At 41.1% G+C, this 25935-nt stretch overlaps 1 protein-coding gene across 1 annotated transcript in view; it reads left to right on the top strand.

Annotated features, from left to right (window-relative positions):
- The window catches only part of ADAM12 (ADAM metallopeptidase domain 12), a 187642-nt gene that overhangs the window by 135662 nt on the left and 26045 nt on the right, over positions 1-25935 (top strand). Inside the window, exons 11-14 of the mRNA XM_059820998.1 lie at positions 109-257; positions 18547-18724; positions 23529-23618; positions 25042-25237. Coding sequence (XP_059676981.1) covers positions 109-257; positions 18547-18724; positions 23529-23618; positions 25042-25237 — 613 coding nt within the window. The remainder of the gene's footprint in view (positions 1-108; positions 258-18546; positions 18725-23528; positions 23619-25041; positions 25238-25935) is intronic.

Below are 25935 nucleotides of genomic sequence, written 5' to 3'. Positions count from 1 at the left end.
AAGTTTATAGAACATTTCCAAGGACAGGCAATAGGACCTTAGAGGGGAAGCGTGTATTCTGAATTGTTTTTATATGTTGACTTCACTAGTTCTTCTGGTTTTTTTAAGGATCACTCAGAAAACCCTCTAGGTGCAGCAGTCACCCTGGCTCATGAACTGGGCCACAATTTTGGAATGAATCACGATACATTGGAGAGGGGCTGTAACTGCAAAGCGTCTACTGATAAAGGGGGTTGCATCATGAACCCCTCTACTGGGTAAGTGCGAGGGTAAGCACTGGCAAGTTACAGTTATAGCGGAAAATGTTTAGTTTTGTTTTGTGTCTCAAGAACATTTAAGGGGAAAAAAGAAAATCTTTTCAACACCTGTCAAATCTTCTCACAGTTATCCCCCTCAAGCTGAAACAATTAAACTTGTTATCAGAGCACGACATGTACCATTGTACCTTTCTATTTCCCTGTTACCAGCATGAGAGACAAAAATGCCGTAAGCAACTGGTTAATTTAAAAAGACCCCAGCAAACTGCATTGCAAGTGTTGAATCAGAATTTCACCTTCTCTCATCATGCCAACCGAGTATCATAGTCATTATAGGAAATGAGCAGCATCCCAAGGCCAAGGCTAAGATGAATGTGTAGGAAATAAAGTAATGCAGGAAATACATTATCAGACTTTCTGTAAAGCCTTTGTCTTGTGCAGAGAAGGGTTTTAGTTGTGCACCAACTTTTGTATTTCACCCGTTGTTACAGGAGTGCAGCAGTGTTAGCATGTGAGCAAATTAAATGCAGAAAGTCAGTGGGGTTAAGGTTGTTCAGTGGCAGGAGGGAGATCTTCCAAGAAAAGATATAAGACACTGTGGGAGATAAAGTCAGGGAACCTGTGGTCATCTCTCTGAGTCAGTGCTGAACGGTTACCCTGGTGATGATAAAGGCACTATGTCAACGGCGAAGCGTAGTGTTTTTGTAGACACAAAAAGTGCAGGCAGCATGACCAGGGTAGCTAGTTACAGCTTGCTTCTCTGTATTTTAAAGTTCTGTTAGAAACTGAACAATATAATGAATGAGTTCTCCATGTCCATATTCAGACAAGAACTGATAGGATTAAATTGAAGTAAGAGAGAGTAGATTGACCAAAGCTCCCTGATGGTAAGTGATGGGCTGGACTGGATTGCCTGTAGAAATGTTACTGCCTGTGGCTGGAAGCTGGTAAGAACCAGCTGGACAAATATCCGTCAGCAGTGTCTTGTAGGTACAGCTGGATTTGCCTTGGGGCAAGAGGATGGTCTAGATGATCTTCTGATGTCTCTTCAGCTCCAGCATTCTCTGTGTGTGCTTAAACTTCATCTGTAGCTTAAAAATCTCTTCTGGGATTTGTGATCAGCTCAGCCTCTGCCTTCTCCGAGACTGCATGTTTCTGGGAAAGAAGGAGAGCAATCTGGGAGAGGCCGGGGAGTGTTGGGCAGGATTGCTCCCTGCTGGTCAGCCTTACAGCAGCCTTGGCGTTTCTTCAAAGGCGTGCTGTCACCCTCCTTCCAGGCAGAAAAAGGGATTCTGGCCAGAGGCCAAGCACAGCAAGTTAAGAGACGAACAAAAGAGAGTTGTGTGTGTGGAGGAGAATGAGAGTGATTTCTACAGTTTGCAAAAGAAAAATAGCTTGGCTCTTCTAAAACAATAGGTAGTAAATATCCGTATGGAACTGCATTCTGCAGCACATCAGGGCACGTCACGCACACTGTGAAAACAAACTGAAATTGGAACCAGGGCTCTGAGGTGAGGTGATGCGATAGCTGGTAAGCAGTGTGCAGACAGGGCTGAGCTGTGGGCTCTGAGCTCCTGAAGGATGCATGCAAGCTTTAGTCATCTCAGCTGAATTACCGGTTGGGCATCCAGCTACTCCACTTTTGGAAATAAGTGCAGGAGATGCTCTCAGGGCAGACATTTCTAGACACTTTCTGAACTCATCCTGTGAAGCTATCTCTAATGTGAGGTTAGGTAGCTCTTCCCTGGTTCTGCCTTCTGCACCAGAGTCCTTCAGGTGTATCTGAAGCCGTCCTCTGTGCTGGATGTGCCAGTCCAGACGCTTGGCTGTGGGTTGGCTCAGGGCATGGACAGACCAAGGCTGTACCTGCTCAGCATCTTCCTCAGATATGAGTCCAAGCAGCTCATCTCACTTTGTGTTGGGGTTTCTGGACTTCTTCAACAACGCCGTGCCCAACCCTAGCACCCCACAGGTTTGACAGTTTGGGGAGGGGGCCATCAGGTACACTTCAGTTTTGTAACGCTCTCTTTGGATTTTTACCAAGCTTCATATACCACTTGTGCCTGAGGAAGAGTTGTGGCATTCACAGAACTGAGCGGCTGCTTTGTTTGCAGTGATTATTGATTTATAAATGGAAATTTTAACTTCAGGTTTATAGCCTTAGGCTTTACCTTCATACTGTGCTGTCGATCTGTAATAAGAATTCCGGGAGAATACTTTATGCCTTAAGCCAAACTGCATTTTACCAATTTAAAATTAACACTTTGAATATTTACCCAACATCTGACCAACGGTAGTATTCCTCTGAGCACCATTATTCAAGGAACACTGAAGAGTTTTCAGTTCTGGAAGTACATGTCTGTTAAGGGAAGGCCAAATTAATATTCCCTACCTGAAAAACATTCTTAGAATAGGAAAAACATCAAAACAAAGAGCATCCCAGGGAAGCCAAATACATTTAGAGAAACAGCCTGCTCTCTCAGTATTCTCATTGGCACTCTGTGCTCTTCTAATTTCTGTTGGTTTATGTTAGATTTAACAAGTGCAAGGAAAATAAAAATCTTTGGGCTGAAGCTAGTGTAAAAAGTACAAGACCCTGAGAAGTCCTTATCTGATCTCTAAAAAGAATAGGAAATATCTGGGTTATAACAGAAAAGGCTCTGTAAACTTAACTTTGGAGTCATTTGTGCGGTTGTGCGGCAAAAGGGAACGTTTGAAGGGTTTTTACTTAAAAGTTATTTCATTAATTATTGCCATCTTCCTTCAGTTCTTATGTTTCAGTCTTTGAAGAGGTCTTGGAAATTACTTCTTGGTGGAAAAAATCTCCAGGGATCAGTGTGGAATTTAAACTCTGTTGGATCTATTCTTTAATGAGCTTCCTATAGCTTTTACTTTTAAAAGATACCAGCAAGATGTGTGCCACTTCTGTGAGAGCTACAAATGCCTTAAAGACCTGCTACTCTAATAAAATATATTTTGTATAACACAGAATTAAGCATATAAAACCCAAAATTTGTGGTACTCCAGGCCTTTTAGAGATTCAAATATCTGCTATGGAAATGACATAAATCCCACTGTAGAAGGGGGTTTTTTTGCTATAAAAATCAGATCAACAAGGAAATATTTAGTATTAGCACTTTGTTCCCTTTTTTAAGCATGCGTTTCAATGATATTCCTTCAGTTTCTTTAGTTGTTTTGACCATAGACTGTTCCAAGTGAAAAAGAAGGATATAAGGAGTCTTAAAGAGTTTTGCAAGTCTTTGTACTGAGATCACAGTATGTGAAAAGTAAGGGACTAGGCTGACTGAGCGAGGCCATTTCAGTATTCCACTTGTTTTCCTAGAATCTCCCTAAAGTTTCCACTCTTAGGAGTGAAAATATTCTTCCTGACAGCTAGATAAATACAGAAGAGTTCTGGTGAAACCCAAGGCATTAGTCTAGATTTATACCACTGCGACTAAAAGCAGAATTGAGCACAAACTGTGGAGCAAGATTATGCCAATTAGCAGTGCTTGTTTAGTTAATAATTTTGGAAATGTGCTTTTTATGTGCTCCTTCATCAAAATTGAGCACAGGTGTTTCCTTGGGGGTTGGAAGTGGGTAAATTCCCCCCAAAGTAGTTGAAAGCTTAAGAGTTAATGTATGCTTGAAATTTCTTGCCAGCCTTAAACATTTTTAGTTAGTCTTCTTCCCTCCCGGAATCCCAAGGGTTTATACTTCCCCTCACCCACATGTCTGTGTCCTTGCCAATAGCGTGCTCTTCTAATTTATATATAGGTGACTTACACAACTAACTTGTCATCAGGGAAGTTGAGCGTACTGTAAACATGTTCTTCCTTTCCTCTAACAGAAAATACTCTTTGATGCCTTTCCATTTCCCCCACCCAGTTTAGGTGTTAATGAGAGACCAGGAATCCATTAAGGACAGGTAGTTTAACCAAGCTTATTCAGATGCTGATCCTACTACAGCCTCCCATCCCTTTGAGGAGTTCCATGACTTGCTATAATGAAAGCTTCTTTCCTCGTCATCTCACAGAAGTGCGTTGCTCTTACCAGGATCCGTTCTTGTTGCTGAATCATCCCAGCCACGGCTAATTGAAATGCCAGGCAGGCTCCTAGGATCGAGCCGTTCGTTTCATCTCTCTTTGCACTTCTGTAGACAGAAGCAGGTTTTCACCGTGCTGATAGAACAGAGGATGACGGGAAAAGGGCTGCTTTGTAGTCTCTCCTCCAGTCCCATTCACACCTAGCTATGGGAATGATAGAGATTTTCTCCAGGTCCGCCCTACTGCTCACACCCCATTTCTTTTGCTATCCATGTGTTGTGAGATGAAATACTTCATATTGACCTGGAAGGGTAACCATAGGCTGAAAGCTGTCTTCACAGCTATAAATCATGGGGGGCTTTTACACACCTGTTCAGCAGACCCCACTTATCCCATTGCACTAAAACTACAAATGGAAAATGCAAACCAGCTTGGAGTTTGTCCCTGCAAACAAGTGCAATAGGAAGAAAGCAGGATGGGTTTGTGTTGAGGAACCGTGACTGCGTCTGCAAGGGCATGCCTTCAAATGCCCTTGAACTCTAGCATCAAGCACGTCGTGTCCAGTCTTCCAAATCCTGCTGCACATCAAGCACAGCCTGGCAGCAGGTCTTACACGTCTACAAGTAGACTTACACGTCTACTTCAACTCTTATTTCTAGCTTAGTTGTACATTGTTTCTCTTCAAAGACCATGATGGAAGAAAAGATGAAATAGATGCAAAATAATTGAAAATAACAAATCCTTGGGAAAAGAAAAAAACTGCATGGGCTATTGTTTCAAGACATGAAACAAGTGGTATAGATTTCGAAAGTGCAAAACCTGATGTGTGAGAGAGGTCTTGGTCATTGCTCTTTGCTCAACAGACTTTTGAATGAAAGTATATCTCTTCAGAAACTTTCATTTTAATCTGGGTCCCTAGTAGACTTGGTTTTTCTCTGTTCCAAGCGTTGCCTCATTCCAGGGCGTATGCTGGTTTACATCCCAGTGATGGCATGAAGCGTTATGGATAGAAAGCTGTCTGGTGCCATGCAGGAAGGTCTGGGCCAGTAACATAAACAAGGAAGCAGCTTCTCTATGATAATTTCTCCGCACAACTCCTCTTTGTCATCTTCCTTTTAGAGTGATGTTCCTTTGGAAAAGTCAAAGAATGAATTGAATCCCTCTATGCCTGCCTTTTTTTTTTTTTGCTGTTCTTATCTTGGACCTCATGTTACCATTTCCATTTTCACAGCTAGAATTAAAGTCAGCATATCTTTCTGATTCGGTCAGGTTTTAAATTCATTTTACCAAGATAAATATGACCGCATATGTTAGAGGGAAGTGGAGCTTGGACTGTGACACTGTGACTTCATGCTGGTGGGGATGCCTGTGTTTTGCCTGTGCCGCAGGATAGCTTGGGGCTCTGCTCCAGCCAGGGGACTGGGGTTTGTCTAGTGATCATAACTGAAGAAAAAGGAGAAATGGAGTTGAGATCAATTTTTTATCCTCTCAGCTATTGATCAAAATTTCAGAGGATTTTTATGGAACTGTGCCTCTCTGTAGAAAATAACAGCTAATTTTGAGTAATTGCCTTTCAGTACACAATTTCACTTTAATTATTGAGTTTTTGGAGGCAGGGTTTGGGGGAGGAGAACAATTAGGAACACAGAAAGAGCACATAGAAATCATACAAAGTATGTAGAAAAAGACTGGTTCATTTACTGCTAAAATTTGGAGAAGACTTTTTTTTTTAACCAATCCAAAAAACACCCACTGTTATCAGTATGTTTTTAAGTAAAATTGAAACCTTTATGTTAGAATGAAAACGGATAGCCAATGGGAAGCTGCATATTTGTGAATGAGAGCGAGAGCAAAATACGATTTGTTAAGAATCGCCTGAGTGACAGTCCCAATTTAAACTAACTGACTCAGTCTAAGTACTGCTGAGGAGAAATGGGGAAAAATTAAAGATGGGAAGGACCATCAAAGTCACCTCGTTCTCTCTGTTGAAGTAAAATTAAATGGTAGGTCATGGGCATGTGAATTATAGAATCTGTGTATAGGGTCTCTATCCAAAAGCCATCCATTATTTCTGATTATCGCATTATACCCACACCATGAAATATGGGTTTGGGCAGAGAAATTGGCCTGTGGATCTAAACCCCAACCTGATTTGCTCCTGTGCTGCAGTTTACTTCCACCTCTGGTGAACTGGAGTAGTGTTTTGTGGGGCTACATGTTAATCCAGATGATGGCAATCATCCAAGTTAAAAATAAGTCTTGCGGGGGGCAGAAGAACGTATACTAATGAGGATTATTTCATTATCTATCCGGCAGTTTAGGCTCACCATTATCCTGCTGCAATTGGGGTAACTGTGGACAGCAGGATTGGGTCAGGGTGAGGAGATGCTCATCATCTTCTTCATCTGCCTCCACCAAGGGCAGCGTCTGGGGGAACAGCACCCTACCCTTAAAGTGTGCTATGCAACCGATGTCCTTTGATGGTCCTGAAGGTCTTTTCTTCCCTCGTGTATCACCCATTACCATTAATGAGATTTAGGACAGCACATCAAAAGAAGGCTAGTAACAGTAATGCTGATTTCATAGTGCATAAGTATGTATTTGCATGATAGATGGGTGGAGAACCGTTATGCTCAGTAGGGTTGGCTCTCTAAGGCTTTTGGGGGGAGCCTTGTTATTTTGTCACCTGCTTTTGTTTGATTTTTGTTTTTAAACTGCAGTACAAAAATGTGTATTTAACTGCAATATAAACATGTAGTTAAATAAATAATACATAGTTAAAATTTCTTAAGGACAAGTTAGGAAAGTACCAATCATATGTGTCGTTTATTGTATTAAGTATTAGTTTCAGTCACATTTCTTCTTTTTGAAAAATTACCTCAAGGAAGCAGGGTATAAGGTCACCTTGATTTTGGTTATTCAAATTCTGAACTGGAGTCTGCAGAACCAGGCTATGAAAACATACACCCTCCAGCGATTTCCAGCACACTAGCTTCAGGAGACAGTCAGGTATGCCATGGAAACAGCATCCTGGCTTTGGTACCAAATCAACTTGAAGTGAAAACCACTTATTCCAACACTTCACAAGGTAAAAAAAAAAAAAAAATTAAAAAAAAACTAATAGAAAAGGCAAAAGGTCATGCTAGAAATGGGACAGAAATCAGAAATACAGTGTGGGAAAGGACACTTTAATTTACTGACTGGTTCTCTTCTTTCTAGACATCTCACAGCATCTTGAAGCTGCAGAGCTGTTAAACGTTAGATAATCAAACCGTTATTAGCTAGCACAGTATTCCCTGACCCCTCTCAGTTTGTTTTCAGCTGTGCAGACATCACTTTGCATTTTTTGGTCTGGCAGCTTAGAGACATTAATCTGTGGAGTCAGCAGAACTATCTGGAATTACCTCTGTTACAATTTGAAGAAAATGAAATTATCTTTAAGATGTAAACAGTTTCTAATTAAGCTCCGAAGCTGTTTATGTTTCCAAACCAGTCTGAGCTGAGCTCTGCACAAAGACAGACTTCTTTGTTGTCTTTTTCTTTTTTTAATAAAGTTGATATACTGATGTAATAAATTGCTTGTGACAGAGCTGGGTCTGTTGTGCCAGCGGTACAACTGCTTTTTTAAAAAAACTTAAGCAACATATCCCTATGCCCTAGTAATTTAGCACATTGCATTCTGGTCCTTCCTTTGGTAGGAAACAGCCACGAGATTACAGAATAGATTTATGTCAGTCTCTCACTTAACTCTAAGTAGCCCCATGTCTGCAGTGCATTTGGCATTCCTTTTTGTTAATAATTTCCATACACTGCAGATATATTTAATTGTTTTGGTAAATAAGATCTGCGTTGAAGAATTAGTAGCGTTGGTTGAACTACGTTGCACGTTTCCCAGTCCTTTACAGGAGTGGGTCACTGTTAACAATTAGCACACAGAGCTACAGGGCGGGTCTTTAAGAAAAAGATTTTGCTTTTCTTTGTACTTTACTCTTTCACATTTCGGTAGATGCGCTGTCAGAAGTGAAAATATTTGGCTTTTTTGGTGTATTCTAGAGGAGAACTCTCACAGATTTACAGCATGCATTTTCTGTAAGTGAAGCTGACAAGCAGAGAGGTTACTTCTCAAATGAAAACACATTTTACTTCTGGTCTGATTATTTATAGCAGATACTTAAAGACAAGTCATGTTTTCTACTATGTTATGTATCCAAAATGGGTACATTTTTACTGGCTCGGATGCTGGTGTGCGAGAGCTCAGCTGCATTTTGTCTTGTCGGTGTAATATCCATAGAAAATATAGCTTTGTAAGGGACATTTTTCTCTTGCAGTACTATTGCCATGACCCATGAGAACAAATCATAGAAGGACATTTCCCTTTATCTTAGCTTTACGGTTCATCAAAAAAACTTTTCAACCTGCAGGGATAAATCTGCAGTGCAGTGCATGGAGAATTAAGCACACAATGTCCAGTTTTAATTGGTGTTAATGAATTCCAAATTCCCAGAGTATAAATGGAAACATACCTTAAAGGGCATATTCTTAAGGTCACATGAATGCTCCTTTTTGAACATGTGTTGTATGCCCTGAAGCACTTTAAGGAATTGATGTTGGCTTGGAAGGCTGAATCACTGTAATTAAATGATGCCTACAGCTGCATTTGCCACAGTTGTCATGGGAATCACAGAGTCTTTTGTGCCTCGGATAGATGTGCAAAATGTTTAAAATTCAGAGAGGGAAGATGTCCATTTTACCCCAACAATTGCTTCCTGCAAAGTCATTCTTTTTCTTTTCTAATGTCAAAGCCTATTACAATTTACTGTGGGATTCTTGTGGCAGAAATGCAAGTAGGCTCCATTTCAGCTTTTGAAAACTGAACGGCACAGCCCCAGCAGTGAGGTGAAGAGAAGCAACCACCTATTTTAGTGTAAAGTCACTGAAAATAAAGAGGTGAAGCAACTTTGGTGTCCTAGGGAGCCTTTCTGGCTGCTTCTAACATAGCACGGAAATTGCGTTCATCTTCGTCATTGATGTTCTCCTGGCAGCTGAGAAGCACTAGATGTGAAATCCAGGCTCCCTCGAAGTTGGTAGGAAAGCTCCTTTGGACTTCAATAAGGCCAGGATTTTATCAGGATAGCTATGGATTCCTTTAGATTTCTCAGAAGCCTTTCATTCCTGTGAGTGAAAGTTTTAATTTGCTCGCTTAAGGATCCCTAAGTCTCAGATCATGGCTGGATCCATTCTTTTCTCATGGCTTGAAAGAATGATTACATACGGTGTTGTGACTAATTAGTTTATTCTCTGTGTTCAAGCTCTGTGAAAAAGAAAAGGAAGCTAGAAAAAGTGATTTATTGTTATTTTATATTTATGATTTTTTTAAAAGAATTCCACTTCCATTTGTCTGAGGTGATGTAGGTGATATGGGATAAACTGCTTTTTTCTCAGTGCTTATCTTGTAGCAGAAGAAGGGAAGGTGGAAATGCTGGGGGAATGCAGTCTAATTTCTGGCACTGTTATGCCTCACTTATCTATCCTTTGGATCTTCTAAAAGGAAAAAAAATTGAGCCATGCTGCTTGCAAGTCAGATACTCCTGTCTTGAAGTCCTGATTTATTAAGATACCAGGTAGTACAGATGTTAAGTGAAATCAATATGAGCCTGTCCCCCAAGTATATATTATTTCCAGCGTTTTGCAGGGCTCAGATGTTTTTCTTTAGCACCCACATCTCGCCGACTGGCGTTTCCATAAACTTCATTCTCTTAGTGCTTCTGCTACTGGTCTTCCCAGTGTGCAGCTTCTCTACGTGCTTTCTTCAGAAGACTGCTTCCCAAATCTCTTCTCCCTGACTTGGGTTCCGTCTCGTGGGGTTTAGCCCTCCTCAGAGTCTCCTTCCCTTAATTGCTGTCATTTGATCTGCTCACCTGATGTATGGGCTCATTCTCGCCCAAATCCATCTGCTGAGGCCAAGTACCCACAGTACGGCAGGTCTTTAAATCAAGCGGGTCGCACTGATGACATCAGCTGGGAGGATAACTGTGTATGCTTCTTTCATTCTTTAGGGTGCACTATTTCACGAGTTGTGTTTAGGATACACATAGGCAGGACAGGAGCTTGTACTGGTGAGAGGGGGAAATGTCCATGAACAAATATCATGGCTTGATTTTTCTGTATTATAATCTGGGTTTGATATTCCCTTTTGTTTGGTCGGCTTTGGTTTTTGAAAAATGGTTTTGTTCTTCTCCCTCACCCAAACATGCTCTCTATGAAGTGCTCCTCTCAAAACCAAGTTCCCAAAGTCAGATTTCTTTTTTTTTTTCCTCCCAATCTTCTCCTGACCTATTTAAAAAACAATTTCAAGGTTTTTCAAGGGAGAAAATCAGAGTGTAACTGCCTAAAACAAAAGCTGATTGTAAATTCATGTTGGGAACTAAATGAAGTGTCATCATGATGTAGCGCTGCCCTAGCATTTCAAGCCATGTCAAACAATGCCATTTATCTAGCCAGAAATCAGTAGGAAGCTGGTCTTCAGCAAGGTATTTTGAGCAACGGGGATGGACCGTTTGTCTTTGCTTGCTTGTCACGTGCTGAGGATGTTGTGTTTTGTGTGACAAATTTAAACACAGGGCATTCTGGTTGTGCTTCTTATCTACAGCTTCCTTCATTGCCGGCAACTGCTGGCAGGCACGGAACGCCTGCTGCCCTGCTTTTCTTTAGCCTGGGACCAGACCTGACCTGGCCTTTTCATCCCCCCCCTCTGCTATTTGTTGCTTTTTTACTTTCACTGTAGTCAGCATTGGATTAACCTCAAATTCTAAGTAGTAGATTGTGAAACCTGAACTCTCAGCAATCCAGCAAATTTTTATTAATGAGGTAGTGGTCTAAAAGGAAACAGAGCAAAAGATGAGCCAGAGGCAAATTCAAACTGATTATAGCTACTTTCCTTGGCCGTCTGGTTTCCAGCAGGAAGAACAGTTGTCTGAGTTCAATTCCCATAGAGCTTTTGCAATGCAGATAACTCCAGCGTATAGTCAGAATACTGTCAGGATTGGTAAATGGGTTTAGTATTGCTTCACCCCCAGAACACAGAAAGGAAAGTCACAACAGGCCTCTCAACAAGAAAAAACTTCTCTGACCGTACATTTATCACAGTAAAAGTAACTGCTAATAATGTTTTATTTGGCAGTTTCGTGACTGCAGAAATATCAAGCCATGACAGTGTATACTGTATAAAGCCATTAAGCGTTGGTCCTTTGCAGAAAGTATTTTTCTGAACCATCCAGTGGTTTGTTTCATCGCTGCTTTCTGCCCTGAAGTCCCACTTTCACTATTATAAATCTGCCTTTTTGAATATTTCAGGTAGTTAAATTTTCACCTTCAGTGTAACGGGAGAGGTCAAGTCTCAGCTGGGACTATGACAATCCAATCTAGGCACCTGAAGTGAGATTACCTGAATGCATTCTGGGAACCTGCACTATCCCCAGGGCCAAATTAAAATGAACCTAAAGCATTTGTGTGTGAAGTTTAAACATTTACTTGGAAAGACTTTCTTTTCAATAACCCTGGAGATTTCATTGTAGCACAACAAGCTGTTGCCACTACACATCAGTTAAATTAACCACTAGTGCGACATATTCACAGTTATTTATTGGAAGTGTAAAAACTGCCACGTAGTGAACGTGACAAAAGCTGTAGGAGAAATCTGGGCTTGTTTTCAAATCACTGACCATGAACTCAGACAGCAAGAGCTTTGATGTCATGTATAACTACATGGCCCAATTCTGTGCTCTACTTTATTGAAGCTCTAGGGATTAAAACTATAAAAGAGGAGCAAGAGAGTGAAAAATAGGCTAGAAAAATAAGTATGAGTTGTCAGACGTCTAGTGCCTTTTCAAGCAAACTTCCCATTTCAATACTTCAGATAGATATCAAACCACTCTACATTTTTAGCTAAATCTTTCCAACGCTGCTGAAAAAGGTGTGCCCCATCAGCTCTGGGACTGGCGTCTTGTACAAAGCTCTACCATGTGCTGCTTGCAAGGGCCTGCACAACTTCCAGGAGCCCAAAGAGACCTCTGGTTTACCCCCTCCTCCCAGTTGTCCTGGGTGTTTGCCATTTGCAAAAGCTTTGGGTGGGAGGGAATCTGCAGATATCTTTAGGGCCTCCCTTTACTTTATTGTGCTTGTGGGATCTACTTTAAAACTGCATTTGTGTCTTTCTCCCTCAGAAGTACTTACAAATGAAGACATTGTTTAAATAATAGATTAAAAAGCCCTTCCATATTATGGCACTTGTCTAATTTTAAACAATTGCTATTAAAACGTGAGGGGTATGAAATAATATGTAATGGCAGAACTTTATACACGAAGGGATCTGTAGTATTTGAACACCTATTTCAATATCAAAGAAAACTGGATTTTATCTCCTGCTTAATGCCTAATTCTGTGAGGTTCTTTGTGCTTACTAATTTATTAACATACATGCTGTACAGAATAGCTGATGTGTCAAAAAATGCCATCTAGTAGCAAATTCAGTTTTATTCTAGTAGGCTCATATCTCTTAGGAGACCATAAAAAGTTGTTTTCAAGAGATGGAGAGCAGTAATAATGTCTAGAAGGTTAAAACCAGGGGGGATGCTTTTTTCTGGGAAAGAATTATGTCAATTAGATAAGGAGTTAGAGGAGGCTGGAAATTTGTCATAGTTCCTTGAAATCAACACCTCATTGGGTCTAGAAACATTCATGCCGCTTGAGCTTCTACCTTCTAAAGATTTATTCTTGTGTTACGCTCTCTACCGCTGACATTTTTTCCATGGAAAAAATCACTTATACCTGAAATAACAAAAGCAACCCTATATCTATTTTTTAAGTTAACCCCCCCCCTATTTTTAGGTTCCTATGTAAGACTGGGATTTGCCACAGAAAACCTACACATTTGTGCATAAGCAATTCTGTAGTGTCTGAACAAGAGGGAGCTCAAATTCACATCTGCCTCCAAAAAAAGGATCTGAGTTGCTCTCCTCCTCTCCATTTGTAAGCAAGCCACTGCGCACCCAAAACCCCAGAATTTCAGAGACTAAGGAGAGTAAGTACTCGTATTTGTGAATCTCAGAGGGTCCCAGGGTCAAGACAGACACAAAGAGACACTGCGATGTTCAGTTCTGAGAAGGCGTTGGAAATTCAGGTGCTTGACTAGTGAAACTTCTGACTCAGGGGGCTGGGACTGAGCATCCCTCTTGTCTTTGAGCACCTTCATGCTCTTAACAAGCATTGCTGATGCCTGAGCTATTTCCAGATATGATCTCTCAGGCTTGATTTTTCAAGCATTCTGGACCAAACCAGGTCCCAGTTTTCTGCACCTTGCACCTTTGGAAATTAGCTAGTCAACAGTTGTTTCAATAAGTATGCTCTGGAAAATCAAAATGCCCTTTTAAAATTAATATAATCTCCAATTATCATATTACCTCAGGGAGGAAGGCCTGGTGGTACTTAATAGAGCTCTTTGGGGCTGTTGTGCATTTTAATTGAGTGAATAATTGTAAAACACTTCAGGGTCTTTTGGTAAAAGGCTCTGTATAAACATTGCCATAATGCTGAATAATCAGGTTACGATATGAACTGGAATAAATGAACCCTATAAATAGATATATAATGTATATATACATATAATGAATTTGTGTATATATAACATTTTGGAGAGAACAAGGCATTTACTTTACGAAAGTCCTACAGTTGTTGAATAAGAAAGAAATCTGAGATTGGATAGTGATAATCATAATAATCAAAACGTTAGTTTTCAAGATATTGTGAACCTGCAGTTTATCCTCCTGTGCAACACGTAGAGAATTGCCAGAAGCATTGATGGTGTTCCCGCTTCAGTGGTGCTTCTTGAGAAACAGCAAAATATGTTGTATTTTATAGTGGGGGAACATGGAGGAGGTAGATCCAAGGTACTATTCTCTAGACACCTAAAGATGTAGACAGACATCTAAATGTTTGGAGGAACCAAGGGAGTTTCACTTCAGATGGCTTTCCCAAGGTATTGCTGCAATGCAGTGGTAGGGTTTGGAACGGAGCAAAGATCTCCTGCAGCCCGAGCCAGGGTCCCTCCAGGCATTTTCCAGCTGGAGGAATGGGAGATACAGCAATGATGAACATGGCACCAGCCTCAGCGGCAGGATCAGTGCTAGGACTGCAGCTGATCTGCTGCGTTACCCTGCAGCCATCAGTAGCCACGCTGTTTCTCCTAAATGCTTTGGCTGGCTGATCTCTTAAGACTATAATTTTCTGGGGCAGCGACTCTCTTTTTTTCTGTGCTTGTAGTCTCTTGTCATTCAGCCCGTTAGGAGGGGAAATGCCTCTGAAATGGAGATGATGGAGATGAACTTTTATAGTTCATGCAAAAAAAGGCTATGCTGAGCAAGGCGGTGCTGGTACAAAGAATTCTCTATTCTTAAAAGGGACTTGACACAGGGATGATGCCACTTCACGTAGTTAATGAAAGGAGCCATCTAATACAGGCTAAATGCAAAACTGCATAGAGGAAACTGGCATTTGAATGGCTTGAGTGCTTGAAATATAAATGAATGGGGCAAGACCAGACTCTGTTTCTAAAGGAATCAATTACCAGGCATCCTTTTACTATGGTGAAGCTCTCATTTGCAGGAACAGTCAAAGCTATTTTTGCTGGGAACTAGGATATTCGTTGCTTGAGATTAAGCGCATCTTTTAAGCACCAAGGAGACACTGAGGAATGCTGTGGATTCAAGAGGGGTAGAAAGACTGAAATTATTTTCCTTGCTGTAAAGCCACTGAAGAGACTAAAGTAGTGCTGGGCACGATTTGAGTTCTGTAGAGTTGTACCCACAGCCAGAATGGTTTGACAAAATGATCAATTGTGTATTAAATCTACAGATTCAAACAGTGTAGAAAATGTGTGGGCTATTCAGCATCTTAGAGTAGGAATTAGGTTGGACTAAAGTTTCCTTTCTCTTCCCAACTGCAGAAAAATAAGGATCTGTAAAAGAAAACATCTTGAGTGAAGGATAATGGAATATACCGATGGCTAATGATTTTTTTTACCTCTGGAAGGTTCTCCAATGGCTTATAGGAGCTGCTAGCTGAGGGTTTTTCCAATAGGATAGGTCCCTGAGCTACCACCGAAAGCTCAAATATCCCTGTTTAGCATGTTACTGAAATCGTGGAGACAGGTCAAGGACTGACTTTACTGTAGAGACCCCATGACCTTTTCCGACCCAAAGGTAGTCCTTCCAGGTGAGGTCTGAAGCCTCTTCACAGGGTAGCACAAGGAAGCTTGCTGCATTTCTTCAGAGGACAATTTTCTTTCTCATGACCATTACTTCGTCATTTGTCACAAGCTCCAGATTCACTTAAACGTCGTGCCTAATGCTGCTGACATCTGATATCTATAGCTTCCCTTCCCATCTGCCGGGGATTTCATGCTTCTGATGAAACAGCTTTAAAATTGCGAAGACAGCCAAAATGTAGCCTAAAATCACAATGATCAAATGCTGTGACTGTTACATCGGATTTTTTTTGTCAAAAAAATGAAGAATGGTTGTGTGTCAGAATATCACGGTATTGAAGATCAATTATGGTTCCAGTGAAATACCAACTGGCATCAATTGATGTGGGATCTTCTCTTGCATCGTGTGGTTACCCCTCAGCTGCTCTCTGTTTCCACTTGTTGGGCTCATCTCTAGTTTTTTGTTGCTTTATTTTGGGCATACTTGGTAAAGAAAAAGTATTTTCAGAAAATTTCATCAAATAACATGTGCTGCACTGATGTCAGCTGAGGAAATCAGTGTCAAGAGCAGGAAAAGCCAGAAGATGAATGGATCTCTTAGTTCAAAATAGGAAACAGCTTGAAGTTCCTTTGGGGGGAAACAGAAACCTCATTCATTAACAATGACATTATTTCACCTCTGGTACAGAGTAAGAATTCTGTTCTCCCGGTGATGGACAGACACATCCAACATTCATGCAAATGACGCTGAGCATTCATGGATACAAAGGAACAACCCTAAAATATTGATAGTTTTGACTGGTGAGCTGTTCTCATGATCTGTGTGTGGCTGAGACATATGGCACAGGCAAAAATGCATTATTTGTGTTCCCAAATTGATTTCAGTCTGTGTAAGGTATGTATGTCTCCCTGTGTTCATCTCAGTGGCTATCAAAGTAAATCTATGTCACTGAAGTGAAGGATCTTGCCTGGATGATGCAGTAGATGATGCAGTATTCATTTATTCGCACTTTGATATGAGGATCATGCCTGATCAAGCACTCATATAATTTGTGCAGGATTTATCAGTCAGATGTATCTGGCTTTCTTGCGTTCTTTCTGGTGTTTGATAGTAGTGTACATCCATCTACTTGTTCATAGTCACGTACTCAAAATTTTGTGGGTTTTTTTTTCCAATCAAGCTAAGAGTAGGACAGGAGTTTGTGGTGTCCTGTTAAGAACATCTCCAGTTGCTCAATGTAAAATGGTCAGTAGGAGGTTTCCCAACTGCCTTTATTTTCTGTTCCATTACTCCGAGTACCTTCCCCGCTTTCACTTGGGGCCCAGAGCTGCAGCTAGCAGCCTGACTCCTACCTCATGCTATTCTGAAGTTTATTTATCTTAGACTCTGTCATTTTGCCTAAACATTGATATTTTCCAGAAATCAGCTTTTGAAGTGGAGCTGCCTATTAACTTTCTGAAGTCATATGTCAGGGAATCACAGAACTGTTTAGTTTAACTAGACAAGCACTGTAGTGATACATGAAAATTATTTTCTTCTTCGGAGTCATGTTTATGTTCTTTTCCAATGAGCTGGCTGTTTTATTGCAAAAGAATCTGTAAAAGAGGTAATTTTAAATAGGCGCAAAATAAATTCTGTTCTGTAAGGTACCCATAACCTTTCTAGAAGATCCTGATTAACCTCCTTATGTCAGCAGAAGAAGCTCTATTGCATTTGCAATTGTCAGACATTTCCTTTTTTTACTAGAAATGATCCCTTTCTGATACCTACAGGCATCATCATTCACCAAGCAAGCTTTTCATTTCAGGATATTAGAAACAACAGTAGATTAATCGAAGTCTGAAGTTCAGCAGGGCAGAACTTCCATCTATTCTCTTGCCTGTCTGTAAAGATTATGGCCTGCTAACATGTGAGTGACACAAAGCATCTAGTGAATAAAGTCCAGCCATGATGAGGTTGGCTCCCTGTGCTGCCATAATGTTGAATTACTGCTGGACCATGGAGCAGCAGTGATGAAGGTACCAAGTCTTAGGGGAGATGCTGTTTTACGACTTGGTTGTGATCCAGATTCAACATAACCATGTCCACATCTCAGTATGAAGAGGGCACAGCAGACTTTAGGACGTGACTCTGACAGCCAGATCCAGGTGCCGCTTTGTCTCACACCCGTGAATCAAACTGCAAACGTTCATTAGTGAAAATGCAATTAAGTCCTCCAAGAGAGAATCACAAATTATCTGGTCATATTTGTACTACACTGGATCATTTTAATTAACATTGTCCATGTGTTTTCCAAAAGAAATCAAAGCTGCTATGTGCCTGCACAGCACGGCCAAATCCTGCCCTCAGCAGTGGGAATTCAAAATATGGGTATTTTCAGTAGTGTCGTTACAATCATCCTGATTTAAAATAAGAACTGTATTTGCTTTAATCATGTGGTTCCCAAGCTCGACTTTGATGAATTGCAGAAGCAGGCTTTTATCAAGTAACTCGGTGTTTTTCTCTATTTTTTTTTTCCTGAAAAGAGCGAGAAGTTGGCCATACTTCAGAGCAAGATGAATGAATTTGCCATTTAAGGCTGAATTTTCCAAGAAGGATTAGGATGTTTTGCAGTCCTGTAAATGCAGGAATCCTCCTTGCAAGCCCAGCATTTCTTTAGGATCATGATCAAAGTTTGCTCTATAACTACATATGCAAAAGAGGGAGAAGGAATTCCAAATGTGAACCTAATCCTTAATAGCAGCTACAAATTTAAATGAAAATGATGGAAATTCCCTTACTCATAGTCAGAAATTACTATGAATGTATTGGGCTCAATTTTACAGTGAATTGCTGTATCTCAATCCTATGTTAAAGGGTTAAAAAAAGAAGAACATAATTTTCTTGTTTGTGCACAGATGTGGTCACCAGTGTGACGGGCGAGAGATGTTTTCATCTGATAACACTACCTCTTTTTTTTGTCTCCATATATTTTTCTTCTAGCTATCCATTTCCCATGGTATTCAGTAGCTGCAGTAGAAAGGACCTGGAAAACAGCCTGGAAAAAGGAGTGGGAATGTGTCTGTTTAACTTGCCTGAAGTCAAAGAGTCCTTTGGTGGACAGAAGTGTGGGAATGGCTATGTGGAAGATGGAGAGGAGTGCGACTGCGGGGAGCCTGATGTAAGACACCACCTGAGAATTACTGCTCACCTCCTGTCTGCAGGTTTTCAGCAGTAAAGACGAGTCAGAATTGGTTTGGCGTGTTTAACGCTACTTGGTGTAAAACAAAACTCTCCCTTCTCTGCTTCTATCTCATCACCTTAAACCTCAGAGTCCTCAGACATGCGGGGAGTTTCTACTCGACCTGCATTTGAGTTGCTAAAGTTCAGGCAGGGCTTTAGTTAAGAATGTGCTCAATTCGCCATTAAAGAACAAACTCTCATGGCTTATCCAACAGACTAACCATGACTAACAACTGTCACGTTCCTAACAACAGAAATTGCTTTAAGTACTAGCTAATAAGCTAAACTCAAAATAAATTTGTTAACATCGCTCAAATTTCTCAGGATAATTGAAGGTTTGTTTCCATATATGAGAAGCCACTCATATATTTATATTAATATCAATATAAATAGTTATATAAACATTAATATCACCTAGGTATTTTTTCATTGCAGCCAGCTTCAGTTTCTAGGTGTGAGACCTTTCCCTCCTTCACTATGAGATTTTTCTTTGCCGCTAGCCAATTACCTTACTAACAGAAATAGCCTTTACTGCCTCCCAAAAAGATTGCTACTACTTCAAAGACCATTCCTTTTGGTTTAGTGAATGTGTCAGAGGACTGCTCAGATCAGGAGGAGATAGGCAAAACCTGGGGGGCAAATAATATCCAAGCTGACATCCTTATCCCTTTGGCTTTCCATGCTCATTGGCTATATTGAAGTTCTCTCAGATTATCTGAATTAAATACAACAGCAGATGAGGTATTTGTTTCCTGTGATAAATATGGTTCTGCAGACAAAATAGATCGGGGCAGTTAAAACAGAGAGATATTGCTGTATCCTGTCTATACAGCGTATTGGATTTACACAAGCCATAAGGATTTCCTGACAGTTCACTCATTCTTCAGGGTTACAAGGTTGGGGGAAGCAGGCTTATCTTCTTGTTTAAAGTCAATAGAGTGCAAGCAGCTTGCAAATGTCTTTCTAACCCAGTTATCTTTCTCATTTTCACTTTTGAATGTTAGCAATACCTTTTCAAGTCAAAGCCACTTAACGTCAGCAAGCACTGACTTGATTTGCCTCTTCTTGCTATGTTTTTCCTTTTCAATTATATTGGAAAACTGGAGCTTGGGCCCAATTAAATTAATTTGGAATTTACTGCTATAATCTGAGTGGTACCAGAAAACCCGTTAGAATAGTTAATAATTCACTGCCCAGTCATTTATACCAGCTATGTTTTGTCAGAAGTGTTGCAATATTTTATGGCATGGAAAGCTGTACAATAACATATACTAGTTGTATTTTATCAGTGACGAGATTTAAATATCAGTCTGAATATGTAGATGTAGATGTAGGTGGTTGGTAGGGATATTCCTCCTTTAGTGTAAGTAAAATATTAGCCCCGTGTTGTCGCTGACATTCCTTAGCAGTAGGACAGCAACAGATTTGTAAGGATGGAGTCGTGACTGTAGCACGCCTCCCGCCCTTCAGACAGCTCTGGGAACACTAATGCAGTAGTGTTGTTTGACCACCTCCATCCACACTACGGTCTCATGTACGTCAGGCGCTGGTCATCTTCTTGAGCACAATGGATGCCGGCACGCCCTCCGCCAGGCCAAGAGTGTAAGACTTGACCAAGGATGATATTACCAATTAAGCTCCTACTTCGATTTGGATTATATTGCCAAAAATGCCTGACATCCCACAGTGTCTCTGGAAGGAGAGTTAGTGTAGATTACTCATGGAAAGACAGAAGAAGGAAAAAAAATAATAAAATAAAAATAAAAAATCCTTGGTCCCTGAGAACTGAAAGGTGACAAATGTGGCTAATTTTATAATGGGCTGCAAGGGGGATCAGAAAACTACAAATTGGTAAATCAGAAATCAGACAAATTGCTTCCAAATGTAATTAAGAGCTAGTGCCTGAACAGCTGTGACATGCCAGGGACAAGTCAACACAGCTTTTGTGCCAGGAAATCTTGTCTTGCAAACCTATCACTGTGCTCCAAAGGACTTAACAAGTGGATGGGAAGGAATGATGCTGTTATTGCAGCCTGTTAGGAGTTCAGAGAGGCTTTAGACCAAAGCCTTTCGTCAAAGCCTCTTTAGAAGACTAAGCATGGGCAAAAATTGGGTTAAAAGATAGGAAAAACAACCAGGTATAAATCATCCATTTTATGCAGTGGAAGGATATCCATTGTGATGTATCCATGAGATGTGTCCTGGGGACTACGCAATTCAGCATATTCATAAACAGCTTGGGAAGAGAAAGAGTCTTGAATTTGCTGATGATATCAGTTAGGATGGTGGAGATGAAAGCTGGCTGTGAAGAACTGCAGAGGAACCTTCTGAGACAGCTGGTCTGGGCATTAAGATGACAAATGGGATTCAGTGCGGAGTGATGCACATTCCAAACATCACATATAAGATGATGGACTCTGAGCTGACTCTGACCATAGAGGAACAAGACTTCATATTGCAATAAATAGTCTCATGAAAATGTCAGCTCAGTGCTCAAGAGTGGTCTAAAAGGTAAATAGGCTGTTAGAAATTACCAGGGAAGAAATAGGAAAACAAAACAAAGCACCAGTAGCCTCCATAAATCTGCAGCGTGCTGCATCTGAAGCTGCATGTGCAGTTTTTTCCTACCGCTCCCTGATCTCAGGAAGGATAAAGCAGAATGAAAAAGGTTGAAAGAAAAGCAATAAGGAGGTTCAAAATTTTGGAGGGACTCTGGCAGGAAAAGAAGAAAATGAAGGAAAATGCGACAGAAGCTGATAAAACCGTGAGTGAAATCAAAAGGGTGAGCAGGGAGCGACTGCCCCCCAACAAGAACGGTGCACATAAAGTTTGACAGTGGCAGGTTTCAAACAAGAAGGAGCTGCTCCCCAGACTGTGTCGATTACTTGCGAGTTCCTTTCCGCTGAATGTTAGAGGCGCTAAAAATGCCCATGGAGCCAAGGGAAAGCCAGGAGACGAGGCAGGTATTGTGTATGTGTATTCGCATTCTTGTCCTTAAGCATTTTCTGCTGGCTGCTCTCAGGGGGACACAAGGCTAGAAGGGTTATAGGCTGACCCAACGTAGTCTATATCGTTCTTAGAAAAGTGGGGTTGAAAACAAGATGCTCTGTCTACAGCATCCGACATCATGTAGGTGATGCTAGAATTGCTGTTGCGTTAGTCTGTCTGAGATGCTCCGACGAGCCCAGGAGACCTACACCAAGAGACCCAGCTCCCATCGCTGCTGTTCCTTATAATAACTAATAATAATGAACTTCAACACATCAGTAGTTTTGGGTGGCAGCCTCCAGCCTCCGACAGCTTTGTGAGCCTTTTCTGTTTGCTTACCTGTTTATGTTAAAACCATTCCTGACAATTTAATAGCCCAGGCACAAAAACTATTTACCAAGCTCATTCCCTACAATGAGTAATAAGCGAGTGAGCAATTGGAAATTTCAAAGGCTGCGGTAACATCATTCAAAGAGCTGTGTCTTCATCCCAAGCTGTCTGTGGAATACCGATTGCTTTCCATGGCTGGCCGGTGTAGGGCCGGATGATGGGGTATAGGAGCTGACTGTTTCAGAAGTACCTTAATTGGACTGACATTGCTTTCCTCCACTCTGCTTTTCTCAGATTGCTGTTGAGGTGAATTTATAAAATGTGCTTCTGTGCAGAGGAACGTTACTTCTTAAATACAGCAGCTGCACAGAAATATTTGCGTAGCCTGCTGCCTTCCGGCATAGTCAAAAATAGGTGCAGGAAGTTGTTCCACTGCTTCAGAGCAGCACAGTGGGCTTTGTCTAGTCAGGCAGATATTGTCTGAGAAAACAGTGAAATGCTGAGAATCATTTTGCTCTTTATTTGTGAGTGCAGTGGTAGCCCTATCTTCCAGTTGGGAAGCTTTTCAAAAGCTAATAAAGTAACAAGAGGCTGTGAACATCATCCTAACCCACTTATTGTTCCTGTGTTCCCTATATTGTTAGTGATCCCTTGTTAAGTCAAACTAACTTAACACAGCTGAAGAGCAATTTTATCTGCTGCTATTTTTGTTAGAGAGCTGAGATTCCAGCGCAGCTGATGTAACTTGCAGCTTGTGAGCATAATCTTGGAAAAACAAACCCATTATTTTCCGAAACTTCTTACTAGCTCATTCTATGGAGAATACAGTTCACAAAAGCCTGCACATGCCACCATCTAATCCGTAAGTGTGAAATTGGCATTTATCAGTTAGCGATAATGCAATTCATACTTCTTTCAAAGCTCTATTACTGGCTTACCCTGATAAGAGATTACATGGAATAGTGTCATCATCTTTCTTTGTGGCAGCCACCAGTCTCCATGCAACACAGAAGTTTGGTGAGCAACTATAGTAAAATAGAGAGCTGTAGTGGTGATGCTCAGTAACTGTAACACAGGTCCTGTAACACAGGCGGCAATGGAATCATTCCACTGATTTTTGTGGAAATAAAACACCATACTACTGTATCAGGACGGGTATCGGCATGCTTGAGTTGTTTGTGATATTTGGGATTGGATCCATAGCTAGAATAAACAAGCCTTCCTCAATGGCTTCTCTGGGTTTACTACAATTATTGCGCTTGTTGAATCTAAGGACAGACAAGAATGTTTGGATCAAGTTGTAGAATTTCATGCATAATTCATTATTTCATGCCTAGCTTTTCTCGGCGGAGCTATAGGCAGCCTCTTGATTTACAGCTCATTGTGACTGAAAGTTGTCTGCTCTAAATTTATCCTCCATCTAGGAATGTACAAACCGGTGCTGTAATGCAACTACCTGTACTTTGAAACCGGGAGCAGTGTGTGCGCACGGACTTTGCTGCGAAGACTGCCAGGTGAACCAACAGAAATGTTTCTTGTCTGTGTGGGGTGGGCAGAATTCCACAGTCTTCCCAACTGCAGAGCAGTAAGCAAGGATGGAGAACAAGCAAATTGGTATCATTAAGCGTTAAGACACTTGCATTTCATGTAAGAGATCCAAAAAATTCTCAAATTGTAACAGTTGTTGAAGGAGCAGATCAACAGACTTTTTTAATGGTGTCTGTGCTACTCGTAGCCACTTCATTTGCTCATGCAAAACCTCTTCTTTTTCATGAACTTTTTTCTGCTTTGATTTTTTTCATGCTTATATGGATGTTGTGCTCTGGCAAGCAGTCATTAAATGCTGGACCCTCTTTTTATGGGAAGACTCTTAAACTATTAATTCTTTCAACAGCATATATATTTTTCATGGTAGATCATCAGCTCTTGCGGACTCCTAACGTACTATAAAAAGCCAACTTGCCACAGGCATTTACCTTCTTGAATTCTCAGACCATGTCTTGCATATGGGCTAATAAAGCATTCAGCAAGTTTCCATTGTGTCTGTGGCAACCATCTGCCTAAAAGCTCAGTAGCAGCAAGCTATCGAAACAGCTAGCAAATGCTTTTTAGCAAAATCAATCTTCATGTCTTTTTACTTTTTACCAAAGGCGCTGTGATGACGCAGTTAAAATTCAGTGCTGCTCCCAGAGCACACCCATCTTTTGTGGTTGTTGTTGACACGTGAATGTTCAGATTGCCATGTTCCACCATTGCCTACTAGTTGCCTTCAGCTCTGAAAAAATGTAGTTATCCAGGGAAATCAGGACAGGACAGGAACAGTTACATGGACTAGTTGTAAAATTAAGTTGAAGAAGATCTTGATGCCCATGACAGAGCGGCATTTCCATGAGGAATTGCACCTCCACCCCAGGAAGCTGTCAGGGAGCTGAATCCACAGTCATCTGGGCTGGTGGCTTCGAGAGCCGTAACGTAACACGTAACGTAATGTTATGTGTTCAACTGGCTGCCCTGGTCACTGCTGTGTTGTTATAGCCATACGGATGAAAAGGTTTCTGGACTGACTTTTGGTCAGTGCTGCAGAGCATCCCTTGCAGTACCGCCCAAACTGTGTGCTTAGGCATGATTGCAGGAGGCACGCTGAAAACTTTGGTTCGTATGCGAAAGCTAACAAAAGGCTGGTTTTACCTTCTGACCTGAGCCACGTGAGCCATGTTTGCAGCTGCCAGTTCAGTTTGACCCTCCTTCCTGCCAAACCCTTCGCAACATGCGTCAAATCAATGTATTTAAAGAGCTGCGTAATCCTTATACTGTCCTCTGCGGTCAGTTGGTGCAGAGCCAGTGGAAAAAGCTGTTCCTGCGCTGCATGGGTTATACCACTGCATATCTCTTATTGATTGGAATTACGGCAGTTAAGGCGTTCTCTTTGTTTTGCAGTTAAAACCAGCAGGGATTTCTTGCAGAGAGTCAAGTAATTCCTGTGATCTGCCTGAGTTTTGCACAGGAGCCAGCCCTCACTGCCCAGCTAACGTCTACCTGCACGACGGGCACGCGTGCCACAGGGTGGACGGCTATTGCTACAATGGCATATGCCAGACCCATGAGCAGCAGTGTATCACCCTCTGGGGCCAAGGTGAGTTTGAGAACCAGGAGATCTGTTTATAAGAGAGACTTGAAAAAACAAAAAGCATGTGATTATAGATGGATTTGGAGGAATTTTATACAGTACCAATCTGTAGCTATTCTTTTCTGAAACGGAGAACTGAATAATGAGGGAGTCATTTTGTGATTCATTTTAGCCTTGATTTGCAGTCATGTTCGTTTCTTGCAGCGGGAGGTAGAGAGCAACCGTAGCTAGGTTCATTCTGCAACACTGCTGCAAATGGTTATGTGAACTTAGACAAATCATTTAATACTGACTTTGATATGGCCTTATGTCATCCTACAAAGTGCTGAACACTCTTGACAGGTTGAAATCGCATCCCTTTTCAGAGTGGTATGTAAGCTTCCTTCTGTACTCTAAATTGCTCATCTGCAAAACATGTATGTCTGTCTACATCCCAAAACGGAGTTCAGTGTTTGACATTAACATAAGATTCTTGTATCATTGTGTGTATTTTATTAATTGGTGTTACCCGCTAAACCTGCCTCCTGACAGTACTCTTAGCAGAGTATGTGCTGAAGCAGAAGATTTTATTCTCCCATGGGAATTTACTTACTTTTTGCAAAAATTCTAATAGCATGAGTTCTTGGGTTATCCTAAACAGATGATATCCCAGGAAAGCTGTTCAGCTTTCTGTTATGTCCTGTGGCCCTTCCACTGAAACACAA

This window comes from Gavia stellata, chromosome 9 (genome assembly GCF_030936135.1).
Source record: "Gavia stellata isolate bGavSte3 chromosome 9, bGavSte3.hap2, whole genome shotgun sequence".
NCBI classification, from domain to species: domain Eukaryota; kingdom Metazoa; phylum Chordata; class Aves; order Gaviiformes; family Gaviidae; genus Gavia; species Gavia stellata.
This window is presented reverse-complemented; position numbering and strand designations above follow the sequence as displayed.